The sequence below is a fragment of the Poecile atricapillus genome, chromosome 2, assembly GCF_030490865.1.
Source record: "Poecile atricapillus isolate bPoeAtr1 chromosome 2, bPoeAtr1.hap1, whole genome shotgun sequence".
Lineage (NCBI taxonomy): Eukaryota > Metazoa > Chordata > Aves > Passeriformes > Paridae > Poecile > Poecile atricapillus.
This window is the reverse complement of record NC_081250.1, coordinates 49,899,283-49,923,469: the sequence shown is the minus strand read 5'-3', so window position 1 is coordinate 49,923,469 and position 24,187 is coordinate 49,899,283. Positions and strand designations below refer to the sequence as shown.

The 24,187-nt window shown below is 39.1% G+C and overlaps 2 protein-coding genes across 10 annotated transcripts in view; one reads left to right on the top strand and one right to left on the bottom strand.

The window, feature by feature from the left end:
- CUL1 (cullin 1) overlaps positions 1–12,260 on the top strand; it is a 53,897-nt gene extending 41,637 nt beyond the window's left edge. For 2 of the 3 annotated variants that reach the window (XM_058831773.1, XM_058831774.1), the window contains exons 10-21: positions 1,410–1,517; positions 1,618–1,724; positions 2,887–2,935; positions 3,287–3,418; positions 3,957–4,074; positions 5,032–5,108; positions 5,882–6,013; positions 6,818–6,910; positions 8,026–8,073; positions 8,167–8,249; positions 9,719–9,824; positions 10,580–10,792. In XM_058831773.1, coding sequence (XP_058687756.1) covers positions 1,410–1,517; positions 1,618–1,724; positions 2,887–2,935; positions 3,287–3,418; positions 3,957–4,074; positions 5,032–5,108; positions 5,882–6,013; positions 6,818–6,910; positions 8,026–8,073; positions 8,167–8,249; positions 9,719–9,824; positions 10,580–10,777 — 1,251 coding nt within the window. In that variant the 3' untranslated portion in view covers positions 10,778–10,792. Of the gene's footprint in view, positions 1–1,409; positions 1,518–1,617; positions 1,725–2,886; positions 2,936–3,286; positions 3,419–3,956; positions 4,075–5,031; positions 5,109–5,881; positions 6,014–6,817; positions 6,911–8,025; positions 8,074–8,166; positions 8,250–9,718; positions 9,825–10,579; positions 10,793–11,630 lie in introns of those variants that run through there. The other variant, XM_058831775.1, reaches the window with a different exon arrangement.
- A 1,947-nt stretch (positions 12,261–14,207) lies between these two features.
- Positions 14,208–24,187, bottom strand: part of EZH2 (enhancer of zeste 2 polycomb repressive complex 2 subunit) — a 50,837-nt gene continuing 40,857 nt past the window's right edge. For all 7 annotated transcript variants that reach the window (XM_058832699.1, XM_058832694.1, XM_058832696.1 and 4 more), the window contains 8 exons: positions 19,876–19,916; positions 18,587–18,712; positions 18,033–18,211; positions 17,074–17,169; positions 16,372–16,453; positions 15,499–15,579; positions 15,299–15,383; positions 14,208–14,549 (listed from right to left, as the gene is read on the bottom strand). In XM_058832699.1, coding sequence (XP_058688682.1) covers positions 14,489–14,549; positions 15,299–15,383; positions 15,499–15,579; positions 16,372–16,453; positions 17,074–17,169; positions 18,033–18,211; positions 18,587–18,712; positions 19,876–19,916 — 751 coding nt within the window. In that variant the 3' untranslated portion in view covers positions 14,208–14,488. The remainder of the gene's footprint in view (positions 14,550–15,298; positions 15,384–15,498; positions 15,580–16,371; positions 16,454–17,073; positions 17,170–18,032; positions 18,212–18,586; positions 18,713–19,875; positions 19,917–24,187) is intronic.

Here is a 24,187-nt window from a genome sequence, read left to right as displayed (position 1 = left end):
GGCCTTCAAGAATTAGGCCAGAAAAAAATAGAAGCTCTTTCTCCAGGAATTGTTTCACCTTTCAGAGTGGGGAGGTCCAAGATTTGTATGTATTAGTTGACTCCAACCATGTACAGAACCCTTCCTGCCTCTGACACTTTTTCTTGTTTCCTCATGTTTTGCTTTTGTTCCTTATTCCACACATTTGTTCTTCATTTTCATAGCAGTATCTCTGGCTGTTTCCCTTGGGAACAATTTTGCCTTTTCTTCCAGAATCCCTCACACCACTGTATTGCTGTTCATTATTGCACTGTTAGTCCTCTATCACACTTCAGTAGGATTGATTCTTCCTAGCTTAAGTTACGTGTACTGAACAAATGCTTCTCAGTTTCTCTGTAGTTGGTGCAGAGAAATAGTCATACCAGCCTGACTCATTTCACCTATTTTAGTTTTTTACTGCAGAAGTACTCTTGCCTCTGTTAACTGTGTTAACAGGACTGCTTTTCAGTCAGATTTGCTACATTTTGTGCCTTTGGTTTGTTGTTTTGTTTTGGTTTTTTTTAGTCCTTGTAATTAGTACTTTTCTGAATGTCCTTCAAATCCACTTGCATTCCTTATCTCAGAAGTTCTCAATAATCTCAGCTCTGTATCTCAAGCATGGCATTAGATTGGTGGTCCATGGTAGTCCGTGTCTGTCTTCAATGGCAACAGGAAATGCTTTTCAGGATCCTAATAAAAGCCTGCCCGTATTCTGGCACTTCTTGCCAATGAGGCCTGATCTCCAAATTGAAGACTTCAGCCTTTTTCAGTCTGTTGTGTAGTAGCTGTCCTACGTGCATGATGATTCACTTGCCCGTCATTGTCCCTAGTCCTTGACTCCACTTCATCTTTATTGAGAGGCAAAGATCAGTAACTGCATATAGAACTCAGTCTGAGTACAATAAACTTGATGTTTATTGGCATTTGGCTGCCACTGGGTGTGGAGCAGATAATTTTTAAAAACTGCCAATGACTGAGCTGTCTGTACTAGGTTGTACCTACTGGATATACAGCGGTCACATTCTTATTACAGAGATTTTCCTCTATAGCAGCTGCCATTTTATGATTGTCCAGCTCTCTCAGGGTGTGGCTTGAAATAAGCTTAAGTCTTTGAAAATATTTGCAGTGGTTGATTAAATACTTTGTTGTCTGTTGTGTAATGTGGTACACTCTGCACTCTGGTTGCTGCAAATGAAAGCTTGCAGTAACATCAGTCAGTCCTGGACACAGCACCTGAACCAGTCTGGGTACTAGTTTACCTTTAAATTATTTCTAATACTTTATAGACTTTCCCCACACAAATTTTCTTGGGCCAGTGAGTAGCTCCATTTTGGAGGAAGTAGAAAACAGAAAGTCAGCAGGTTGCAAAATCCAGTCTTTCCTTATTGCAGGATCCAAAAATGTATGTACAGACAGTGTTGGATGTCCATAAGAAATACAACGCTTTAGTCATGTCTGCGTTCAACAATGATGCTGGCTTCGTGGCTGCACTAGACAAAGTAAGTGCATGTCATAGCAGATGCTGGATTTAATTTTTTATTTCCATGCAAAATAAAAAAAATTGTCTCCCAAAATTTCACTTTCTTTCGTGATTTATAGGCTTGTGGTCGATTTATAAATAATAATGCAGTGACGAAAATGGCTCAGTCATCCAGTAAATCCCCAGAGCTACTGGCACGATACTGTGACTCTTTACTAAAGAAAAGGTATGTGCTCAAAGGCAAATTATTATTTCATGTTGGCTTTTATTTAAAAAGGTTTTAGCCTATGAAGTTTTATACTGTCTTCAGAAACAGAAATTCACTTTGCAAGAAATGAATTGTATCAAAATCTGGATAAAAACATTTCAGTAGAACAGTTCCTAAAGGTTGTGTTGTTCGCTTTTCTTTTTATGGAAGAGTGGAGGAAATAAGCAAACCTTTCTTGTCATATAGGAATCTTAAGTTTTTGTTTTTCAATAAAACTGAAGTAGGAGGTGTAGGTAGGGTTTTTTACACTGAAAAACTTAAATTGGGTCATACATTGTAAAGAGCTAAACATTCCCTTTTTCCATTAAAACTGTTGCTTTCCTCCTGTTGTTTTTTCAATACCTTCTTCCATTTGGGCAGAAACTGAGGACAAAAACTGCTTTCTAACTTCTCATAGTTCATATTTTAATTCAATAAAGCCAAATTTTATTTGGCTTTAAATGATTCAGCAGTTCTTATGCTGAGTTGGTATCAGTTCAGTTCATACTGGATCGGTGTCAGTTTTGTCCCTGGCAACATTTATAGTTGTTTTGGCAGAGGAAAAAAAGCCGCCACCGAACAACCCAAAAATGGGAGGACTTGCTCACTTTTCCCTTTCCCATCCCCTCCTTCATTCAGCAAAGGGTTTATTTTCTCCTTTACAAATACTGACAGTGTGCAGGGTAGGTTTGGTGTTTGCCTGGTGGACAAGCATGAGATGGAGGAAGACAATGTGGTGCCACTTGAGCTTTCACCCACTCAAGTCCCATTTCTGTGAGCTGGTTTCTTCTCACTGTACTATCTAAGATAAGAAATAAAGATAGCATTTAGCATCAGGAAGAGAGAGGTTCATGTTTAAACTCATAAATCCTGAGAAGTACCAGACTACCAAGTCACGATCAAGTCATGGTCCGGGACTTCAGCCTGTGACATTGGGAACATCAGAACTGCTGACAGGTGCATTGAATAGGTGGAGCAGTGAACTGTTAACTTCATTACATTGTTTCCTTTTTAAAGAGATTTTGATCCCAGAACTACTCAAATTTGCATTCTTTTATTTCTGAAGCTTCCATATGTATCCATATGTTGATTTAATTCTGCCGGTTTAGGACTCATTAAAAATGCACTTCTTTAATTGCAGCTCAAAGAATCCAGAAGAAGCAGAATTGGAAGATACACTCAATCAAGTGGTAAGATGTCCATAAATACATATAAAATAGAAAAATTATTTTGTTTATTAAAAACTCCTTTACAGCAGATTTAATGTGGCTATATTGAAGCTATGCTTTTACTTAATCTGTATATACATATAAAATATATAGTTTTCACTACATCTTTTTATATCATTATATATACATATGTGTATGTGTTAAAATAGTATCCATATTTAAAGCAAACACACACCAGCAGTCCCTCCACCCTCCCCCAAAAAAGCCAAACTAAGTTTAAAATTTAGGTGCAAATTAAGTAGCTCCTGCTGCAGCTTTATCAAGACAAATGTTTAAATATTTTTTCCTTACAAATTATATTGGCTTTTCCAGATGGTTGTCTTCAAGTACATTGAGGATAAAGATGTGTTTCAAAAATTCTATGCTAAAATGCTGGCAAAGAGACTTGTGCATCAAAACAGTGCTAGTGATGATGCTGAGGCAAGCATGATCTCCAAACTAAAAGTGAGTATTCCATGACTGTCCCATGATCTACTGCCCTGCAGGTCTTCACACTGTTTGGGAAAGCATTGATGTACATCCTTTCATTTGTTTATTTTATGCACAGAAAAATACACAACCTAGATCTTTTTTTCTGTTTTGTTTTTCTTAAATCATAAGAACTTCTAGTGTATATCTGTCTGATGGAGCTAAGCTTATTCTTAACCAAATGAATGACATGGATTTAATTATTCAAGGGAATGAGTACTGAGAAGTTGCTTACTTTTGTTAACCCATATTTATACAGAGTTAAGCAAAATACAATCAACTGCCCTTTTGAGTAGTCTATTTCATTACGTTTTGCTTAATTTTTATATAAAATTTTCTTCAGTTTTCAATGACAGCTAAAGTTCATATCCCAGGGGTGATTGATACGTTGAGTAGGGGAAATACAGAACTTTCTACATCTTCTGTTAACAAAATAAGTTCCAACACTTTGTTCTTCTTATCATCCAATGTCAAAAATGTGTCTTCCTGATGTATCTGTGCTTTTAAAATACAGCAAGCTTGTGGTTTTGAGTATACCTCCAAGCTGCAGCGGATGTTCCAAGATATTGGTGTAAGCAAGGATTTGAATGAGCAATTTAAAAAGCACCTGACCAATTCAGAGCCATTAGATTGTAAGTAACACCTTTACCTAAGTTACTGTTGCATTATATAGCTTCCTCTTACATCTACAGAACTAAGTGTGTGAGGGAAGTATTTGTCTTACTCATACACAAATTAGTGTTCGTCTGATCATGATAGCTGGGATGTTTAAATTATTCTTCTAGGTCTGTTCTTTGTCATTTAGTAGCTCTTTATATATTTTGTGAGTAGCCTCCTCCTGATTTTGCAGTTCACATTTAGGTACATAACTAAATTAAGTTGAATACTGTCATGTCTTTCTTCTTCCTTTTTTTCTTCTATTTTTAATGTTTGATTGGAGAGATGTTTTTCTTTAAACAGTTTTGATTTTTAACCCTTTTATTACTTAGACTTATGTGAAAGTATTAAGGATAAAAGCATATTGCGTTCCAGGTTGTTAAATGCCCCTTTTTATACTTACCAATTTATACCTTTTTATACTTTCCAATTGAAGCATGTTGATCAATTCTGTCAAGAATTGATAATTATTTCTTGGATTACAACTAGAGTTGTGTATTGTCAGGCTAAAAATTTACTTAGTTTTGGTATTATTCATGCTTGACTTGACCAAAATGCCTTACAAGTATAGGTGTGAAAGGTCTGTTCCTGCAGTTATGTAATGTGGAGTGATGATGAGCACTTAAAATTTTCACACTTCTGTGTTAAAAGAGAAACCCACTGTAGGGATAAAAACAGAGTAGTAACTTCTCCAAATGAGAGAGGATTGAGTGCCTGTAACAGTAGATCTAAGGCTCTCAAACTGCAGGGATGCCTCTCATTAATAGCTTTGGTTATACTCTGATAAAAATAAATAGTGCTTAATGATTTTTTACCATGTTAGTTTTACCACAAGGCCAGGACCATTTCTGTGTTAGAATTGGGACTGTGTTTGAAGAGGGGGTTAGGGGAGAGTAAGATAATGCAGCTCATCCTCTTCACCACTCTTTCAGTGGATTTCAGCATCCAAGTGTTGAGTTCTGGATCGTGGCCGTTCCAGCAGTCCTGCACATTTGCTCTTCCATCTGAGGTGAGGCACTTGCACTTGGTTCATCTGAACATGGAATGATGATGTGAGAAATTTATTTTACGAGGCTGGTGTCTCCTTCTGTTCTGTTGTGTATCAGACAGGACTATAAGTATCTCTGGTATTTGCCTATTTGGCCTGAGGATATTTGGAACAAGATAATTGAGTCAGGTAGTAGGGGGGAACTGTGTGAAATATGTGTTTTCATATCTTCCCCATGAAAACTCCCTGGTTAATGAATCTTTCTTCAAAATATTCAACAGCAACTAAAGCAAATCTTTGTTAGTGCGTTTTTCTGGGTATATTTAATTTAAGAAACTTTTTCATACCATTGCTTCAACTTTGCCCAGTAAAATCTTTAGATATTAAAAGCATTAGTTTTTGCTGAGTGCTTATCCAGAAAAGACAAGAATATATAACATGAGAGATAAGTTTAATGCTGTTACCTGGAGGATGAAGGTGGTTAAAACAAATCGTTTTTCTAGCCATGCTTAATGTAGCCATGCTTAATTTTAATCCTAAAAGGAAGAATGAACTTTAAATGCCTGTTTACATTTGTACTGTAAATGATACTTTAAAGGGGAAGTTCATAACAGAGGGGAATTTTTCATCCAGTCTGCTGAATTTGAATACTTTGAATTTGTTTGTGTTATTTAGATGACATAGTGGTTGAGGGTGATCAAATTTGATGATCCCCTGTTGCTTCCATAATGTGGACAGGTAGGTAAATGAAGGTAAATAATATTTATTTATTTCTTACTGTTGTTTTTATACAGTTAGAACGGAGCTATCAGAGATTTACTGCATTTTATGCTAGTCGTCACAGTGGAAGAAAATTAACATGGTTGTATCAGCTGTCTAAAGGGGAATTGGTTACCAACTGTTTCAAAAACAGATACACATTACAGGTAAGGACAAGTCATGCCAACAGAAACACTTGGTGAGGGCTGTATTCAGAGGACTGGATGCAGCCAGTAGAACCTTTGTTATATGTTTATTTACTGTACTGGTACCAAAGATCTGTGTTTAAAAGAAAATTGACTTAGGAAATGGAACACATTGCCTGTGGTTTGAACAGGTGTTGAAATGCATTTTGTGAGACAAATGCAACCTCATGCTGTTTATACTTTCCTGTCTGCTTTCTCTCAACAAATAGATGGGATAGGGAGTTCATAACAGTGAGAAGAAACAAGATAATGTCAGACTTTGACCTTGTCATCAACATATGTTAACCCTGATGTATCCATGTGATAGACATGGATAAGCCATTGATAGCTGCTTGGTGTATAAATTTGGTTTTCTGCTTGAGCTGGGTGGATGAATTCAGTAGTCTGTATTGGGTTTAATGAAGATTCAATGAGTAAGAGTTGGAGTGACTGAGGAAAACAATTTAAAACTGTATTAGCCAGTAGAAGGATAATGCTTTGATACCATAATAGAAGATTTGATGAAGTGTCTGAAGCATGCTAAATGATCCTAATCCTGTCATTTATGTTTAGATAATGCTGGAAGGGGGAGTTCTGGTTGTAAAAGCAACATTAGATTTTTAATTTTTTAATATTTTTATTAGCACATTTGGGTATTCTTTGTTGTCGAAATATTCCAGTGTATGTGTTTAACTGATGAATTTCAGGCTGTTCAAATTCAGAAAGTGCTCATAAGTTCTCATTTTCTGATTTCCCCCCTCTCCCCTCTGTTCTCGGATCTGTTAGGCATCCACATTCCAGATGGCGATTTTACTGCAGTACAACACAGAAGATGCCTACACCGTGCAGCAGCTGACAGACAGTACTCAAATAAAAATGGTAGTGACTTTGCACATTTTACCACACTCTTGTGAGCAAGTGTTTTGGTCTTCAGGACTCTTCCTGCTATCATAAGATATTTGGATTACACATGCTTGGAGCCAGAATCAGTTTCTGTCCCAAGGGAGACAGATGTGCTCTATTCTTAGTCAATTCACTTTCCTATAATCATAATTGCCTAGTGTTCTGATGAATCTTACTGCTTGTACATTCCTGTTCATGACTGGAGTGAATTGTCTATCTTCCTGCTCAGCTCTGGCTGGAAGTTTTCAGTGTTTCAATGCATACATTCTAATGTTAAAAGACAACATTCTAGCAAAAACAGTGTTTTTTCTAAATGACTGATCCATGCATCTGTCATTCTTTTGTATCTCAAGGCTTTTTTACATGAACATAGTAAATCTGCAGTTCATTAGCTAACTCTGTCCTGTGGAAAAAGTTCCCTCCTTTTCTTTCCAAGCAGGCTTTATGACCCACAATTTGGCATTTATTTGACCTTTAGTAGTGTGTTTGAATCAGGTCTGCTCTGACTTCTGGAAAGTTAGGTATTCCTATTCAGTAGGATCTTTACTTCTAGAAATGCATATCTAGAAAGTTATTGTTGCTGATGGATTGCAGCAAACCCAGAAGTCTTAGGGTTTTGCCATTTATTACAGACTGGTAACCTTCTGGGTGATGCAACAGCAACCAGAATGGATCCCTGTAAAAACAAAAATATATTAATCAGAAAGCAGAGAGTGCTTGCTTTCTGAAGTTTAAGCTTGCCATGGTATATATATTTGCATGGTTTGGGAAAAATGATTTCTTAGGCATATAAATCTACTTGCAAAATAGTTCCTAAAGCAGCAATTGGAAAGGTCTCTTGTTTGGAATTAGTATTTCTTAAGAATTTTATGTTATTTGACCAACCACAAGGGGGATACGTCATAACACCCAAAAAAAGAACATTGTTTTATTTATGTGAACTATGTTTTTACTGCTTTTTTTACCTCCTCATTTTGCAGTGTTCTGCACTTATTAGTTCTTAGTCTAAATATGTACATTCTTGTTCAAGTTTCCAGGTTAGACAAAGGTGCTGTCTGTCTGTGCTGATAATATTTTCTTTAATTCTGTAGGATATCTTGGCACAAGTTCTACAGATACTGTTAAAATCAAAATTGCTTGTAAGTACTCTTGCTTTCTTATGACCTGCTTAACATACAGTGAAATATGTTAAAGACTATTTATTTATTTGTTTGTTTGCTTATTTCTTGCAGGTTTTGGAAGATGAAAATGCAAATGTTGATGAAGTGGAGTTAAAACCAGATACTTTAATAAAACTGTATCTTGGTTACAAAAAGTAAGCAGCATACATCACTTAGGTGTAATGGGTAGCATCCTCCTCGGCTTTCAAAATCTGGGTGAAACCTAATATACTTGGGATGAAAGCTTCAGGGCTCAAGTGCCAATTCAAATGTAGATCCAATGTATACCAGTATTAAGGGAGAGGGCTAACAGGTGGTGGGGGATGGTTGTGATTTCAGCTCTTTGACCTGTCATAGTCTGTCAAGGCCTGACATATTTTCATGTCCTTTTTATTTCTTGCTTCCTGTCTAATTCTTGAATAATTGATTCAAGTGCTGCCATTTCACCAAGGTGTGCTACTTGTATGCACTCAGCAAAATCTGTGATGTTTTATAAGGTTACAGTAGTGTCCAGTGACCAGCAAAGGCATAAATGTTCATCCACTACTGCTAACGTGAGACAATCAGGCTTGTTATATAACCACAGAGTATAGAGTGATTTGAAGACTTAATAAACATAATTTTCAGTAGGTTTTATCACTTACTTTAAACAGTTATGTATTTTAAGCTGTTTACAGCACTGTGGTACTTCTTATCATGCTTACCAGAGCATAGATATAAACACACATAAATTCAGTGTGGTGTTCAGTACTTCCCTAAGATAAGATCTCAAGTGAAAGAAACATTTTAAAACCTCTCCTTGTACCTCACCCTTTATCTGCTTTCTATTCCCCTTTACCAATAATTAAAGGTTTGAGAATGCATGGTCTGTTGCATTAATGCAGTGATGGAAACAGCTTGGTGTTGCTGCATTGTGCAGCTGCTGGTTCCCCATTTATGATGCATGCTAAATAAACAACTCTTTATTTATTTACTGGGATCGTCTCCCCAGTGCAGCTAACAGGCTGAGCACTACCTGTGCTCCCTGGTGCTCCGGTGCTGAGGTTTGCTCCCCATTTCTGACACAGGAGTGCGAGAGGTCTTGAGAGTGGCCAGGTGTGGTGATGGGCTCACCTCAGCACAGCCATCAGTGCCAGGGAGCATGTGAAAGAAAGACAGAGCTCAGTTCTACAGAACAAACAGATTTCTCCACATTATGGTCAGAATCCAGTCTGTAAATCAGAAGGGTGATTCTTTTTCCATTTACTTCCTTTGTCCCCTTCACTGACTCCCAAACTTCTTACTACACACAGAAATGTTTTGAATTCAGTGTACTTTTACAGGGCTAGTTAGACCTCACATATCACTAGGATGGATTCAATAAGTTGTGAAATACACAGACACCCACCAGAAGGGTATTTTGTTTTGTTGGTTAGTTGTGGGCATTCTTTATTTTTATTTTAATTTTTTTAAACTTGAATAAGAGCATCTAAAGTTTTCAGAAGAGCAAAAGTCCTCTATTGTTGTAAAATAATTATGGTGGTCTGGCATTTATTTTTGAGTTGGGTTTTGTTTGGAGTTTTCTCTGTGTTTCTTTGGTTTTTAAACAGTACAAATGTTCATTAACTTCTGCTTTTCTTTACAGTAAAAAGTTAAGGGTAAACATCAATGTGCCAATGAAGACTGAACAGAAGCAGGAGCAAGAAACCACACACAAAAATATAGAGGAAGATAGGAAACTACTGATTCAGGTGACTTATTGCAGAATGCTGCCATGAACTCAGAATTGCAAATTTGTAATCATTTAATGAAGTTTCCTAATTTTTATTAGAAGACAACATGCCATTGCAGTGCACTCTGTTAGAGTTCAAAAATGTGTTTAAAATGGTCTTAAAGGTGACTGGAGTCTGTAGTAGAAATTCTGGAGGAAGGCATTTCTACAGACAGGATGTGTTCTTCACATTTGTTCTAACCTGATGTTGATGAATGGTTGGGTTCCTTTGTTGCACACATTCACCAGACTTTGTCCTGGGTGAAAACTGAGTAATAAAGAACTAGTGATACCCGGGTAGTATGAAATTACCAGTGGATCTGTGTTAGTTCATTTGGAATCCACTTGAGAGGCAGGGGAAGAAAATAAAGAGGGACCACTAAGAGAGTGTCACAGTTAAGGTTAAATATATAAAGGCTTTTTGCTACACAAGTAGTTTTGTGTGGCTCCTGTTACCGTTGGTGCTATTATTACTATGACTGACTGACTGTAAGTACAGTTCTAAAAATTCAGATGTCAAAACCTCTTTTGATGACTCTGTGCTGTGGAGACTCTGAGTTCTTGAAGTGTATGTGAGTAACTGACACTCATGGGCAAGCTTCTCCCCGTCTGGTGCTTGAGCTGGTTGTGGTGGTGCTTCTGCACGGGCAGACATGATTTAGGGGAGTTCAATGGCTTTACACAGAGGGACAGGTACTTTGTTCCTAAACACACCTTCCCAACTTTGCTGTGCAGGCTGCTATTGTGAGAATCATGAAAATGAGGAAAGTTCTAAAACACCAGCAACTGCTTGGAGAAGTGCTAACACAGCTGTCCTCAAGGTTCAAGCCACGAGTTCCTGTAATTAAGGTATGTGAGACCCACATCTCTGAACCTGGATTCCAGGAGGCGAGGAGGATATATAAACAGACAAAATGCATGCTTCTGAATTGAAAAGGAAAGCTAAGGAGATGGGATCAGCAATGACAGATTTTTTGAGTTGCAAGTAGGAAATATTTTAACCAGAAATACTGTATTTCTCTTAAGGTAACATCCATTTTTGCATTGGTGGTAAAATAGTAGCTGGATTCCATCTTTTCACATCAGTGTCAGCTTACCATAGCCCTTGGTGGGCTTACCTTTTGTTCCTGCTCTTCCAGTTGTGGGATGACAGTCAGCCTTAGGGTTGGTTCAATAAAACAGCTTCCTGCTTTCCTTTACAGTAAAAATGTTGGGGAGGGGAGCATTGTATTTAATGCTTTATTCGTAATTATATTGGTTATTCATTTATGTATATTAATTGTATAAATGTATATGTATATTAATTGCTTTATCAGTTTAAGTGAGCCCACCAGCAGTTTTTACATCCCCAACCAAGGGGTATGTGGGGCAAAGGACAGGCAGTCAGAGCAGTTGCATAAACTGGCACCAGTGCTGGGCAGTGACACAGGCAGCTCCTCACTGCTGCCACTGTCTTTTGTGACCTTACATAAGCTCTCTGCATCTCGGTGTAATTCTTTATTTGCTGTCTTACTATGAAGTTGCTCAGCATACCAGTGATCTCCCAGTCACACCCCTGGAATAGCATCCAGTAAGTGTAGTTCAGTTTAGTAGATTAGCAAAGCCTTCTGCCTGGATGTGGTCAGAAAGAGAAGAGTGAACTGCTGTGGTTTGTGTCCTTTGCTTACTCCCATCCTCTGCTTGGAAGGGAACTCCCCCAGGGGTGAAAATCAAAGTTTGGAGCAACCCCAGAGAGGGCTTTTATGCCCATGTCCCACCTCTTACCTCCGTTCTGTTCCTCCCACAGAAATGCATCGACATCCTCATTGAGAAGGAGTACTTGGAACGTGTAGATGGTGAGAAGGACACCTACAGTTACTTGGCTTAGCATTTTTATTAGCAATTACCTGACTGTGTGACACTCGGCAAGTAGGTATGTGATGGAAAGAATGAAAGCGACAGAACTTCATAGCAGCCACCCTGCTGCCATTTGGACCTCCCTTTTTAATGACTGAGACCAGGACTCCATCAGCCAGTCTCAGATTTACATCAGAACTGCTCAGGATTGATACATTTCAAGTATGTAAATATGGACACCAATGCCATTTAACCTAATTTAAGAACAGAAAGGAATCAGACCCTTCTCGTTTAAGGGTTGCATGCTACTGCATTTAAATCAATACATTGGCTATATGATAAATAGCTGCCATCACAGGCAGCACTTATACATGTTGGCAGCACTTGGAGAGCAAGTCTGAATGGACCCATGTGTAATCTGCTATGAAAAACCATTTGTATAGTGTGTTTCATTTTTTAATGTGTGATAAATAATAAAAAAAAATTTAAAAGATTTCTGTACAAGTTGCATTTGGTTTTATTAAGTTTCATGACTTATCTTTCTAAATGTAAATAAAAGGTATAATGGTTATGAAAGCTATTAGAAATTCGTTTTGCTTTTCCTCCCTATCTTCTGGTGCTTTAAGAACATTTTGTTCTCTGAAGATATTGTCATCTATCATTATCTGTGCATGTTATTTCTTTTGGAAGAGGAAATGTCCCTTTCAAAATAAAAGAAATTTGTCATGATTCCACAAGATATGCAGCATAGAAAATACTCAGAATATATGTGGCAATGCTTGGTCATCTGAAATTGGAGCTGGTTTTAATATTGCTCATTTTGCTATAAAGTGCATCACACTTGCATAAATGCTGCCTAGAGTGAAGGTTTAGGCTGCTCATTTCTGTGACTGGAGCAGAAAATTGAGTGTGTTCCTGAAGAACAATTCCCATTAAATGCAACCTGTGATTGGAATTAAAATACTTTCAAGTGTTACTACACTTGATTGACCAGGCCTCATTCCACTTTTCTCACATTTTATGAAATGAGTATTGGCTTTCCGCATGCTACAAGCAAAATGCTGCCATCCTCACAGGTCTCATTTTTGGTAAATCTATATTTTCTAATATTGATCATGAAAAGGACTTAACTTCTGTAGCTATTTTACCCTTTATGGGAATTGTGAATTGTTCAGTGTTCCTTCTAGCAGGAAAGGAGCCAGGTTTTGTGTTGCTGCTGTTTCTCTCTTGAGGGAAACTAATGGTTAGAGTTGAACTCAGGGTTTAAAAAAAATATTATGGAGCAGTACTATCTGTGATCCAAACTGATTTGGAAAAAGGGTGGGGTGTCATCTGCACTCTAGATTTTGTATGCTTGCTATTTCTGTTATGAAAGAGCTCAAGACTGCCATTAGGGGCAAGAGAAGCATCTTGCTGCTCAGTTCTAAAATTGCTTTTGAAAATTTAGAAGAGTGGAGCTGGTGATGCCTCTTAAATATTTTTTTCTAAGATGCAGTTTTGTTTTTGTAAACCCTTCTTGCAGAAAGTACAGGGCTAATAGATTTTTTTAGCAGGATGTGTGTGCTATGATGACAAAGAAGCAGCCTGAATTCCTTTCTTAGTTGGAAGGCCAGAAATCACCTGCTCTCAGCTGACTTTCCAAGCCCTGGGCTGATTAAAGCAGTGCTTTGTGTACTGTGCATCCAGGTTCAGACCAGGAGCTGCGCTCTACCCGAAGAGGGAGAAAATCAGGTTTTTACTTTTGGACTGTTCTTTTACTCATGAACACTTCATTCTTACTTGGGCCACCACCATGGTGGAGGGCATGTGGCAGCTGCTGCTGTACATGGAGTGTGGAAGCAAGAGCTGAACTCAGCCCCAGGCTTGGTGCCCCCTCAGTGCAGCAGGTAAATGGTCACCATGACCAGGATGTCATGAACTCAGTTTGGCAATACTGCCACCCTCTGCCTGCCCTCTGACTCCAGCTGATTTGACCAGAGCATTGTGATCTTTGCAAGAGGCTGCAGAGTTCACAGTCCACTAGAAGAAATAAATGTGGTAGCCCTGTACAGAGATCTGGCTGCAATCTAAATTATCTTGGATGAAAAACTATACATTTCTCTTCTGAATCTCTTAATTTTTTTTAATATATATATGTAATTACCGTTACTCATCATTCAGTATTGTTTCAGAGAAGCCACAGTGAGGGCACCTTGTACCACACTTATCTTGAAAATAGTTTGTTTATGAAATCACAGATATTCTGGTAATTGTAGGAGTTTCTGGGCTGCAGCCATTATCCCAGAGACCATGGATGTATCTGCATGCAAAGGGAGCAGAGAAGCTGCAAGACCACACCTGTGTCACTTGGGCACTGCAGCACCACAAGCACCTGACTGGCAGCTAACACTGCATCTTCACACTCATCTGAAATGTGACCCAAAGCAACCATAGCAGAAGGAGACAAGTGTGGAGCTGCCATTGCACAGAACTTACAGGTTAAATTCAGATTGCTTTCTCAAGGGGCTGACACAAAATTCCAATTCAATTCCAGTAAAAATGAAGAAGTTCAAGTATCCTTTATTCAAGGTTGAAAAATGTACCACACCACATTATTGCAAAAGTTCATAGGTACAAAACACTTTGCAGCTGGTGAGAAGGCAATAAAAAGTTGTTTTTTTTAAAATTTGTTACTATAAATTACTGTTACAGTACTTTGCAAATACAGAATTTCAAATTGCATCATTTTTATTTTTCTAAAATTGCCCACAGTACTAGAAATTCCTGAAGATAAGGCAGCTGTTTGTTTAAAAGAAGAGGTAGCTGGTGTCAAGGGATTTCCATTTCTCTTTCAATGCCCACATACTTAAGGGCATCAGCTTGGCTATATCTGAAATTAAAAAAAAAATAAAAAAATAATCAAAATCAGTATCATGGAATGTTTCAGCTTCATTGTTCTGACTGAATGGCACCACAACCTGGAATTCTCTCAGATTTCCCATTGTTTCCTCACCAGCTGTGGTGTTTCCTCCTTGTGTGATTGTGCAGGTGCATAACACTGCTGATGCACTCAAGAAACTACTTTCAGTAGTGTTTGATCAGGAGGAGACAAATCACTAAAATTCCATATTTTTCACCTTGAATCTCATAGTCCTGAAGTTCATTTTCAGTACTGGAAAGCAACTGCATTTCTCAAGGTTAACCTACACAGTAGTGCCACTGGACAGTTTACTTTTTGTCAAGTGTGGTAATTGTAGAGGAAAGATAAGAACACATCCTTAGCAAGCACTTGTCTGTAGTAATTCTGAAATTTCATTCTCTGAAATTCTTGTCTATTTCTGAATGATGGGGGAGTTAACTTGTACTGGTACCTAGGGAACCCAACCAGAGAAAGTCTGTTGCCATTTGTCACTACACTCTGCTCTGCACAAGCTGCTGTTCCAAGTTTGCAGGCTGTTAACCAGCTGCTTTCTCAAATCAGTCTTCCTATGGCATCTGGGTTAACAAAACCAGTGTGGGGAATGCTGCCTCTCTGCTGCTGAGCCAGGCCTGAGGTTGCAGGGACCAGGCAGGCACGGGAATTAACTCTGAGCTGTGCAGATACTGGAAGTTAATCCCATCTGAAATCTGTCCACCCACCTGTAGTCAAAGAACAGTTCTTCACCAGTCTGAATGGCTCTTTTAGCAAATATTCCTATTCTGTGATCGCCATTAACCATCATAACTGTTTTAAAAGAAATTATTAAGTGTGTTAGTACAAATACTGACAAAATGCAGGCTAAAGAAATATCTCACAGTATTTCATACATTGATGAAAAGCAAGTAAATGTGAAACTTACCTTTTGCATAGCAGTTGGGATTTACTGAATGGTTTGCAAATCTAATTTTGTTGCCCTTGCGTGTTGCATCAACCACAAAATCTACGGGGGGCAGAAAGAACAACAAAACCCACAAATGATGGATGGGTCACCTACAAGCACATTTTTGAGTTTAATACCTAGTGTGCTTGGATCTTAGCAGCTGGAGAAGATAACAGCACAGCTTCCCCCATGGAAGAGCTGGCCCACCACCCTACAACAGCTGAACTCTGCTGTCTCACACTGTGCTTTTCCTTAACCTCCTGCCATGGTGGCACCACCTTAGCTTCTCATTGAAGCTTCTCTACCTTTATTCCACAAGGACAAGCTCCATAAACATGCTAAGTCAACACTGACATAAAGCAGCAGGGGTTTTTTTCCCTCATTTCGATTATTTTCTAGTATTTTATGCTTGACAGGGGGAAGTTTGTGTTCTTCTAGTGGCAGCAACCACACAGCACATATCTGTGTGGCTTTTTTCTCCCCAACACAATTACCATCATAGCATACTGCTGATTTAATTCACTAAAATTACTTCAGACAACACCTGGCAAGCCTTCTACATTCTTTCATCTACTTAATGTCTGCACATACTTTTACTCCATGAAGTTCTACTCTTGTACAGTTGCTTGTGCAATAGGCTCCATCACTACATCTAGCTGACTAGTGTTTAGAGAAAAAAAAACAACCCAAAGACTAGCTATCAACAGGATGAATCCACACACTGATAGGGAAAAATGTGTGGAAAAAAATTCTCATTGCTGGCTGCTGTCTGCAGAAGAACAGGGCTGAAGGAAATCTTGAGTATATGTACTTTACTGATGCTGCCAAGGGTTGCAACTAATGCATACATACCATTATTCAAGTTAAACAGAAAGCTGCACATGTATTTGTCGTACACTTTTCCTCTTCTGTCTGCCTCATCCTGAGAAATAATCTGAAAGAAAGACTACTTGTAAAAAAGAGAAGCACTCCTCCATTGTGTGTAACCATAGCAGCTTAATGTCAAACCTCCCCCCACAACCTTCTGAAAGACAGGTGGGAGATTTTTATTCTCTGAGATTCAAAGTATTCCCAAACAAAGTGTTCTTTTCAGCAAGCATTCTGCACTTACCAAACATCCATGCTTTGCTCTTAGCATAAAAAAAACTCTTTCAGAGCAGCAGAAAAGCAAGAATTGCTTCTCCTCCCAAAATCAAGACTGCATACCTGACTCAGTGTTTTATTGCTACAGAATATAGCTTAGTGAAAGCTCCTACTAACTGACTTTCAGTACTACACTAAATGATTTGCCACCAAATTCCAAACATGTCTGAACTGAAATTCCATCTAAGATAAAAAGAACATTCCAGCCTCTCCTTCTGACAAGAACCTGTTTCAAAATTTTTGTGACATTTCAGTTGTGTAGCTCCTGGGGTTTGAGCCTGTGACACTTAGTCAGGCACATGGCTCTGTCTGAACGTGATACCAGGTTACAGACAATGGTATCCCATAGTCGGTCCCTGTCAATGCATAACTTCACCAATTAGACTCATATCCAGTGTTCTCCATCCTTACCTCACCACAGTATTCAGAGATGAATTCATTCTTCTGTACAGGATCTTTGATAAAAATTCCCCAGCCTGCCACATCTGAAGGTGCCAATAGTAAATGCTGTGGAACAGAAAAACCAAAAAGTTTAGATATGCTTGGCTTACATTTGAGTTCAGGGGGTTTTTTTTTCCATTTTGTTTTGTATCACTTAGTGAAATGTATATACTGGGACTTCAGGAGAGTAGACAAATCCAGAGTCTTCTAATGAACAAATACACACTGGAATGACAGTGTGTGGATCAGAAGATGCGTCTAAAACAAAAATTACCAAGTATTTGAAAACTAAATTAAAAATCTTAGTTTAACCACCCCAAGACACCTTGAAATGAGGGGGTTGCATAAAAATTCATTTACTAAAGACTTCAACCTCAAAAGGTCTGCAGACAAAAGCCCACTACTGATTAACTCAGGAATCAACTATTTTGTGATGAGACGTTCCAGAGTAGAAATAAACTTTGGCTTATTTATTTATTTGCTGGAACTGAAAGGACTTTCAGAACTTAGTAGACTGTATACAAGTCTATGCCTTAGAATCAACAACTGAATAAAGAAACAGCTTCTAGACTCTGGGATAAACTTCTTTATGCTGACCTGGGGAAAAGCTGCTGAGGTATCACTTTAAAACAGCAGCCTTTTTGTAATTAAGCAGCAAAGCCTGAATAGGGAAAAGGAGATATTCTGCTGCAGTGCTGCACAGAAAACACTAATTGGTACATGACAAAATGTAGATAGAGCTTAATAGCACCACATGAACAAGCTAACAAGTCACAACTCCCTTCCTTGCTGTTTGGTTTGGGGTCTTTTTTGTTTTCTTTTCCTGTTTGATGACATGAAGGCAAAGAAATTCCATTCTCTGGTTTGAATATACAAGAACACCTCAAAACCCAGGCAATAGAAATGCAGTTGTATAACTCTGGACGTACTTTTTTGGATCCTCTCTGAATGCTGCAGTTCTTGCAAGAAACATTTTTGCTGTCCCAATGGTCAGCTGCTCCACAAGTCAGGCAGAGGTCAGGATCACACTCACGGACAGCCAGGTAACAGGGGCATTGCTTGGTGTTGCATTGTGCTTTACAACGACACCCAGGAAAACGATTTTGGCCTACAAAGGAAGGTGTGGAAAAGAAAAAGAGCAAGTATGAAAAAAATACAGCGTAAAAATTCAGACTGTATAGATTACAGCATATCAGAATATTGGTAACACAGCCACTGATATCTGCATAGGACATTCAGAAGTACTGCAGATTCTCTCCTTCCCTGATTTTAATTACTCTTCCTCCAATTTAAGTCTAAAGACTGCTTCTGACCTCATGCAATGGCCAGTTACAATGACCAAATTGAACTGAACGTGCTGGAACTGTTTGACACAATTTGCTTCTCCTGTAACTGTCTGCAGTATGGACAGACTTGGTAGTACACAGCTCGATGGTGGGACAGTGAGACAAGTTTAGAGACAACTTTTAAATGCTTTACTTACATTCTGAGCTGCACTGACAAAACTTCTCACAGAAGTTTTGAGCAATTACACATGGGCATGAGCTATCACAAGGCTGACGTGGGTGATCACATGGCTGATAGTTGTAAACGTGATTCGATGACCCATCTGAATAAAAATAGCAACATTTTGTAAAGTTGAAAGTTGCAAACAAACAATATACAGTTCCCCTTGCAGTAAGGCAGAAATTCCCTTTTAGTCATTTAACTAAGAAAGCCCAAACATGAACAAAAAACCCAAACCCCCAACGAGTGGGGTATAAAACCCAAAAGACACAAAACCAGAACTGTAACGTTAGTGAGGTGTTTTACACCATTACCTGCCTTCCTAGTGCACCTCGTTCTGCCACTGCTCAGCTGCTTTGAGTATTCAGAGCTGTAAACTGTTTATGTGGAAAACTGAGAAACGAAACTACAATAGTATAATTTCCTCTCTGAACATGTTTTGGAATAGCACCGATATTAATTCCGCAAAGTAAATTTGCTTAAATACCCAAAGCAATTTTTAATATGGAACAACAGTCAACTTTCAAACAGGTAACACTAGCAATGTAATTCTATTATTATTATTATTATTATTATTATTATTATTCTACCACTGTGCTTTCCCAAGTCAATTTTCCAGTACAAACAATGCCGAAGTCTTCTAGGCAAGAAAGGAACTACCAGGGGCAAGTCTTTACTTACAGAGCAGATAGGAGAATTTGGTGCTATATAAATTATATTTGCTATTAATACTCCTGAGCTTGTTTTGGGTTTGCATGAATTTGTAAACTTGTAAAAATGCTCAAGTTGGCAATCAGCAACAAAAAAGGAGAGACAAGCTGATCAATTATTTATGCTGCTAGAAGTCCCCATCATTTTCAACAACTTTTCAGAGAACTATTTCTAAATTAAGTTGGCTTACAAAAAAAAAAAGGGGGCACTTTTTAATGCAGCTCATATTCTTAATACCTTTTTTACCTGTGCTTTAATGAGGCCATACTAGAAAGACTATAAACTCAGCCTCCTTTCCTTTTTAGGGAATTACACAGAGCTCTTCCAGCTATGTAAACCAAAGAGTACCTTTTTTCTCTATAATATGTGTAGCAAGAGTTTATGTTTTTAATTTTCATTCCCCTACAATTTCTAGCTCCCCACAGAACATATATAATGGCCTAACACTAAAAAAAACAAACAACCAGGCCCCTCCCCCACAAACAACCAAAACCAAAAAAAGCAATAGTAGAATCTTAAAAGTTCAGGACATAAATTGAATGGAAAGATGCTAACCCTTTTTCAGCTGTATCTTTCTGCAATGAGCAGCCCACAACCTGCAAAAACACAAAACAAACAAGAAGGTTGACAGGAACTCCTCCTGCAGTGGGCTGGGAAAGGCAGCTGCATCTTGCACCCATACTTGACTTAAGATGGGAAAGTTTCTGGAGACATGAACACCTGCTAACTGCACACAAGTCAGAGGGGCTGCAGCAGAACCACCCTGTCCCAGTCTCTTGGGCTTGACAAGATCAGAGCTCTGCAGGCTGCTCCCCCCGCTCCCACACCACTCCTCTAGTCCCAGGATTGTACAGATGAGCAGTCCCCCCCAGCCCAGCCTAGAGATGCTTAAATCCAGATGGCCTTGAAGGAAACCCTGCCAAGAGCAGGCTGCTGGAGCTGCATCGGGCAGGCAGGAGCAGCAGCAAAGGAAGGACACGAAGTTGCAGATCTGGAGGGAGATGCCCGAAGAGAACAGGGGGTCAACACGGGACAGCTGTTTGCTTCACAGGACTTGGCCCCAGCACCACTCTGGTTGTCACCTACAGATCACAGCCAGGTCCTACCCTTCCCCTGAGGAGCTCCAAGTACTTAACAGGAGACAGTGTCTGCCTGGCACAGCCACACTGATGGGACCTCAGTATTCCTTCTGGCTGGATGCTTTTCCCCAGTTGTCTTGCGGAGCTGCACTGAGCCTTTCCCCTCTGCTTCAAAGTCTACACTCCTTTCCCTTCTGTCCTTAGTTTTCCTTCGGTGTCTCCTTTCTCAGGTGGCTCAGCCAAGCACACCCTTTGCCAGAAGTGGTGTTTGTGTTGTGTGGTGGATTTTATTGTTTGTGTTGGTTGCTTTGCTGTGGTTTTTTAAAGAATAACATAACGTAACTCACTATACTTGAAGGTTCTTGCAAGTTACATTTACCCCTTTATTTTGTATCAATTTCAGATTGCAAACTCTTTGGCCAGGGAATATCAGCTATTCCATAAATGGTGTGTCAGATACAATCAAGCAAAAACACCTGACTGGACCTTTAGTACTAAAGGTAAACCAGACTTTTAATTTCAGTAGCTTTAAAATTAAAGGAGAAATCAGTTGTTTAATTTTTTTTTCTTCAATTCTATGCATTCTAGTTACCACCTGTATTTCAGTGAACACACATAACAAAAAAAAATTAGATCAAGGATTTTCAAAGTTTATACTTCTTGGACTTCCTCAGTGTATCATATATTGTCTAATATGGGAGAAGCCTCATTCCTTGGCCAAATAATACATTGCCAGCTGCACAGAGCAACTTCACTTTCTCTGCAGATTTACTGAGCTGCCCAAAACACTCCTGAACACAGGTAACTGAAAGATCCCCAGCATAGAACACCTACAAAAGCTATTCTGCCTTTCAGTGAATGCAACAGTCCTCAGAAGTTTGCACTCTGAAAAAAATATCTCCCACTCTAACTACTTAAATAGGACTTTTTAGCTGCTGCTTCTTTCATAAAAGCATAGCAGCTTTTACTTCAACCAAATGGTGTGCAGGGCTCTCCAACAGCTTCAGATAAGTAAGATTCTCTATAAAATTGCCCTTCTAAAGCATTACGATGGGATTTAACTCAACAACCAACTTTCTTACAAGCACTGAAGGAGCCCATACGAGTTAGAAACCCACAAAGGCCGATTTGTTCCAGTAACTAAGGCTGAGGGGAGGGAAGAAGCCCAGCATCACAGAGTACTATAATAAATAGATGACATTCCTATTAAGAGTGTTTCACTCTAGAAGAAAAGGCTACCAACATATATTTATGAATTATGAGACATTGACTCTGCAAGAAGACACTTCCCATTACCTGAAAGGAGCGCAATTTTGACTTAAATTACTCTAATGCACAAACTACTTTCTTTCTTGTCTACCTGGTATTTGGAAAATGTAACATACCACATTTTTTAACAAGTCTCCCACAGAAATTTTTATGTCACCCCAAGATAGTAAGAACCTACTAGCACAGCAAACACTTAAAAGCATTCTGTGGCCAGACTTACAATACTCTTTCATTATCATTAGCAGCTTTATTTCTTTTCCTAAGGTAAGCACTATCCTAATACTGTAAATGTACACAAATGTGCATACACATCAACAAAGCATTAATAATAACAAGTCAAAGCAAAAAGCAAACTACAGGTGGCAAGTCACAATGGGAAAGGTATCCAATCTGCTCTGCCCCTCTTCTGGAGAGACTGGAGTCACAGGAGGGAGAGGGGGCTGGAGACACACAGTGGCAGCAGGAACTGTGGGGAATGACACAAGGCAACAGGAACCAGGCTGCCAGCACTGACCAACTCGACAGCAGTTTTGACTGGCACAATCCAATAGTATGTTCATTCATTGCCTTGTAACTTCCAAAAACTGCTGCAAAGCACTGCAAGTTCCCCTGGTTAGTGCACAAAGCTGGATCCCGAGCAAGCACCATACTAAAGGCAGAGTCATTTTTTTATCTACCCTATATAAATCTGCCATCACAAACAGAAGGCAAGACCTGGTCCCATGCAGCAGGAAGCAAAAGCAAGGGAAAGACAAAGTTGGGAAAGCACTCAGAACTTGAAGCTTCATTGTTTCATTTTAAAAAAAGCCAACTGGAAATTCCGTGGCAGGTTTCCAAGCAAGCCAGTGGATTTGTACATCTGGTTGCTGACATCTGCAGGAGAGCCAGCTTAGAAAACAAGTGTTTCCAGAAGCATCACGACAGAAGCTGTCAAAGATATTGTTCTTCTCTCCTAACAACCTACTAGACTTTGCCAGTGATTTTAGGCAGCAGCAGTGTCAGCCAACCCAGCACTAAAAACACTCTTTGGAAGAAGCTGCTCCAGCACTTCTTGCTTTGCACAGGGATATTCTGCTATCAGAAAGAGCACTGAAAATTCAAAATACATGCCAATTATGTTAAATATGTAGTTGAGTCTTTGCAGTGTTTGATTTTCTGGCAACACTCCAAGACTACAGTCCCCCAGATCATCTTATCCACAGCCTTCCCACCACTCCAAAACTCAACCTTCCAACCAGGTAGCACATAAGAGTATCTGTGCCAACACCTCAGCTGCACCTTTTGCCTGATAACAGTGAGACTTTAAATCCCAACAAAAAGGCATCCTGAACTCTTGGCAGAACTACATAAGCTATTCAAACACATGCAGTGAACAGCAGTCCAGCAGAAAGTAGGTACAGAAGGAGGAAAATGAGAAAGCAGGGGGGAAAAAAATAAAATATTTCAAATAAAATTACTAAGTGGCCTCTGAATAGGGGATGAGGAAGAAGAGGAAAACCAAAATAATAAAGAAGCAGCTTTACGTGGCTTTAAAATCAGTACCAAAATAGAGGAAGGAGTGCTGATTAGTTACAGCAAATTCAACTCGGCTCCCAGAAATGGAAGAAAAACATACACATGAAAGAATAAACAGTACTGAAGTACACTCCCCCTCCAGCACACACCCATGCTTTTCAGAATTCTTTCTTTGTTCAGGTTTTTTACTGGCTTCTATGCAAATACTCACTTCTCATCAAAGCAGAGTTTTCTCAACATAACAGGTTAATCTGATACATAAGCCAGGTTCTGACACTGGTTCTCCAAAAAGCTACTATATTATAAGTCTTCTTCTCCCACTGATCAGTCTTCTTATGGCTATCTTGACAAAAATGACACAAGAAGGAGGGAGACGACATTTCTTTATCCAAGAGGGGTGCAATCTTGCCAGCTAGTTGTTCCATATGCCCATATGGGCAGCAGGATGACATAGGGAACAGGCAAAGTCTTGCAAGAAAATACTTTAACTGCTCTCAAATCTGTTACAAGAGGCCAGCAAAAGCAGCCTTTTGCTGCTGCTTTTACTTCTGGTGACACTGCTTTAGCTCAAAGCCAAACGCACGTGGAAAACCTGCAGACAGCTATGAGCCCTGCAATGGAAAAGGACAAAAGGAAAGGAAGGGCCTTCCTGGCTCTAGGATTGGATTTAGTCTAAGAGTAAACTCAACAAAAAGAAAGGTAAGAAACAGGAAAATATTTCCGGATGGTTGTCCCAATTGCTGGCTGTGGGAGATCTTCAGACTGCTCAGGTTACAGCAGGACGTAGGCGGGCAAAACTGCTTTCCTTTTTGAAAAGGCTAATGCCATAGAAGAATGGAGACAGCTTGACTCTCACATATTCTGGGACATGAAATCTGTAAAATTATCTCCTTCCTTCAATGAGAGTTTAAAGAATTACAAGGCATTTCAAAACTAAACTGCCACCATTAAAGTTTTTATATTGGCAACTAATAAAGAAAATCAAGTCAAGAAACCCCATGCAA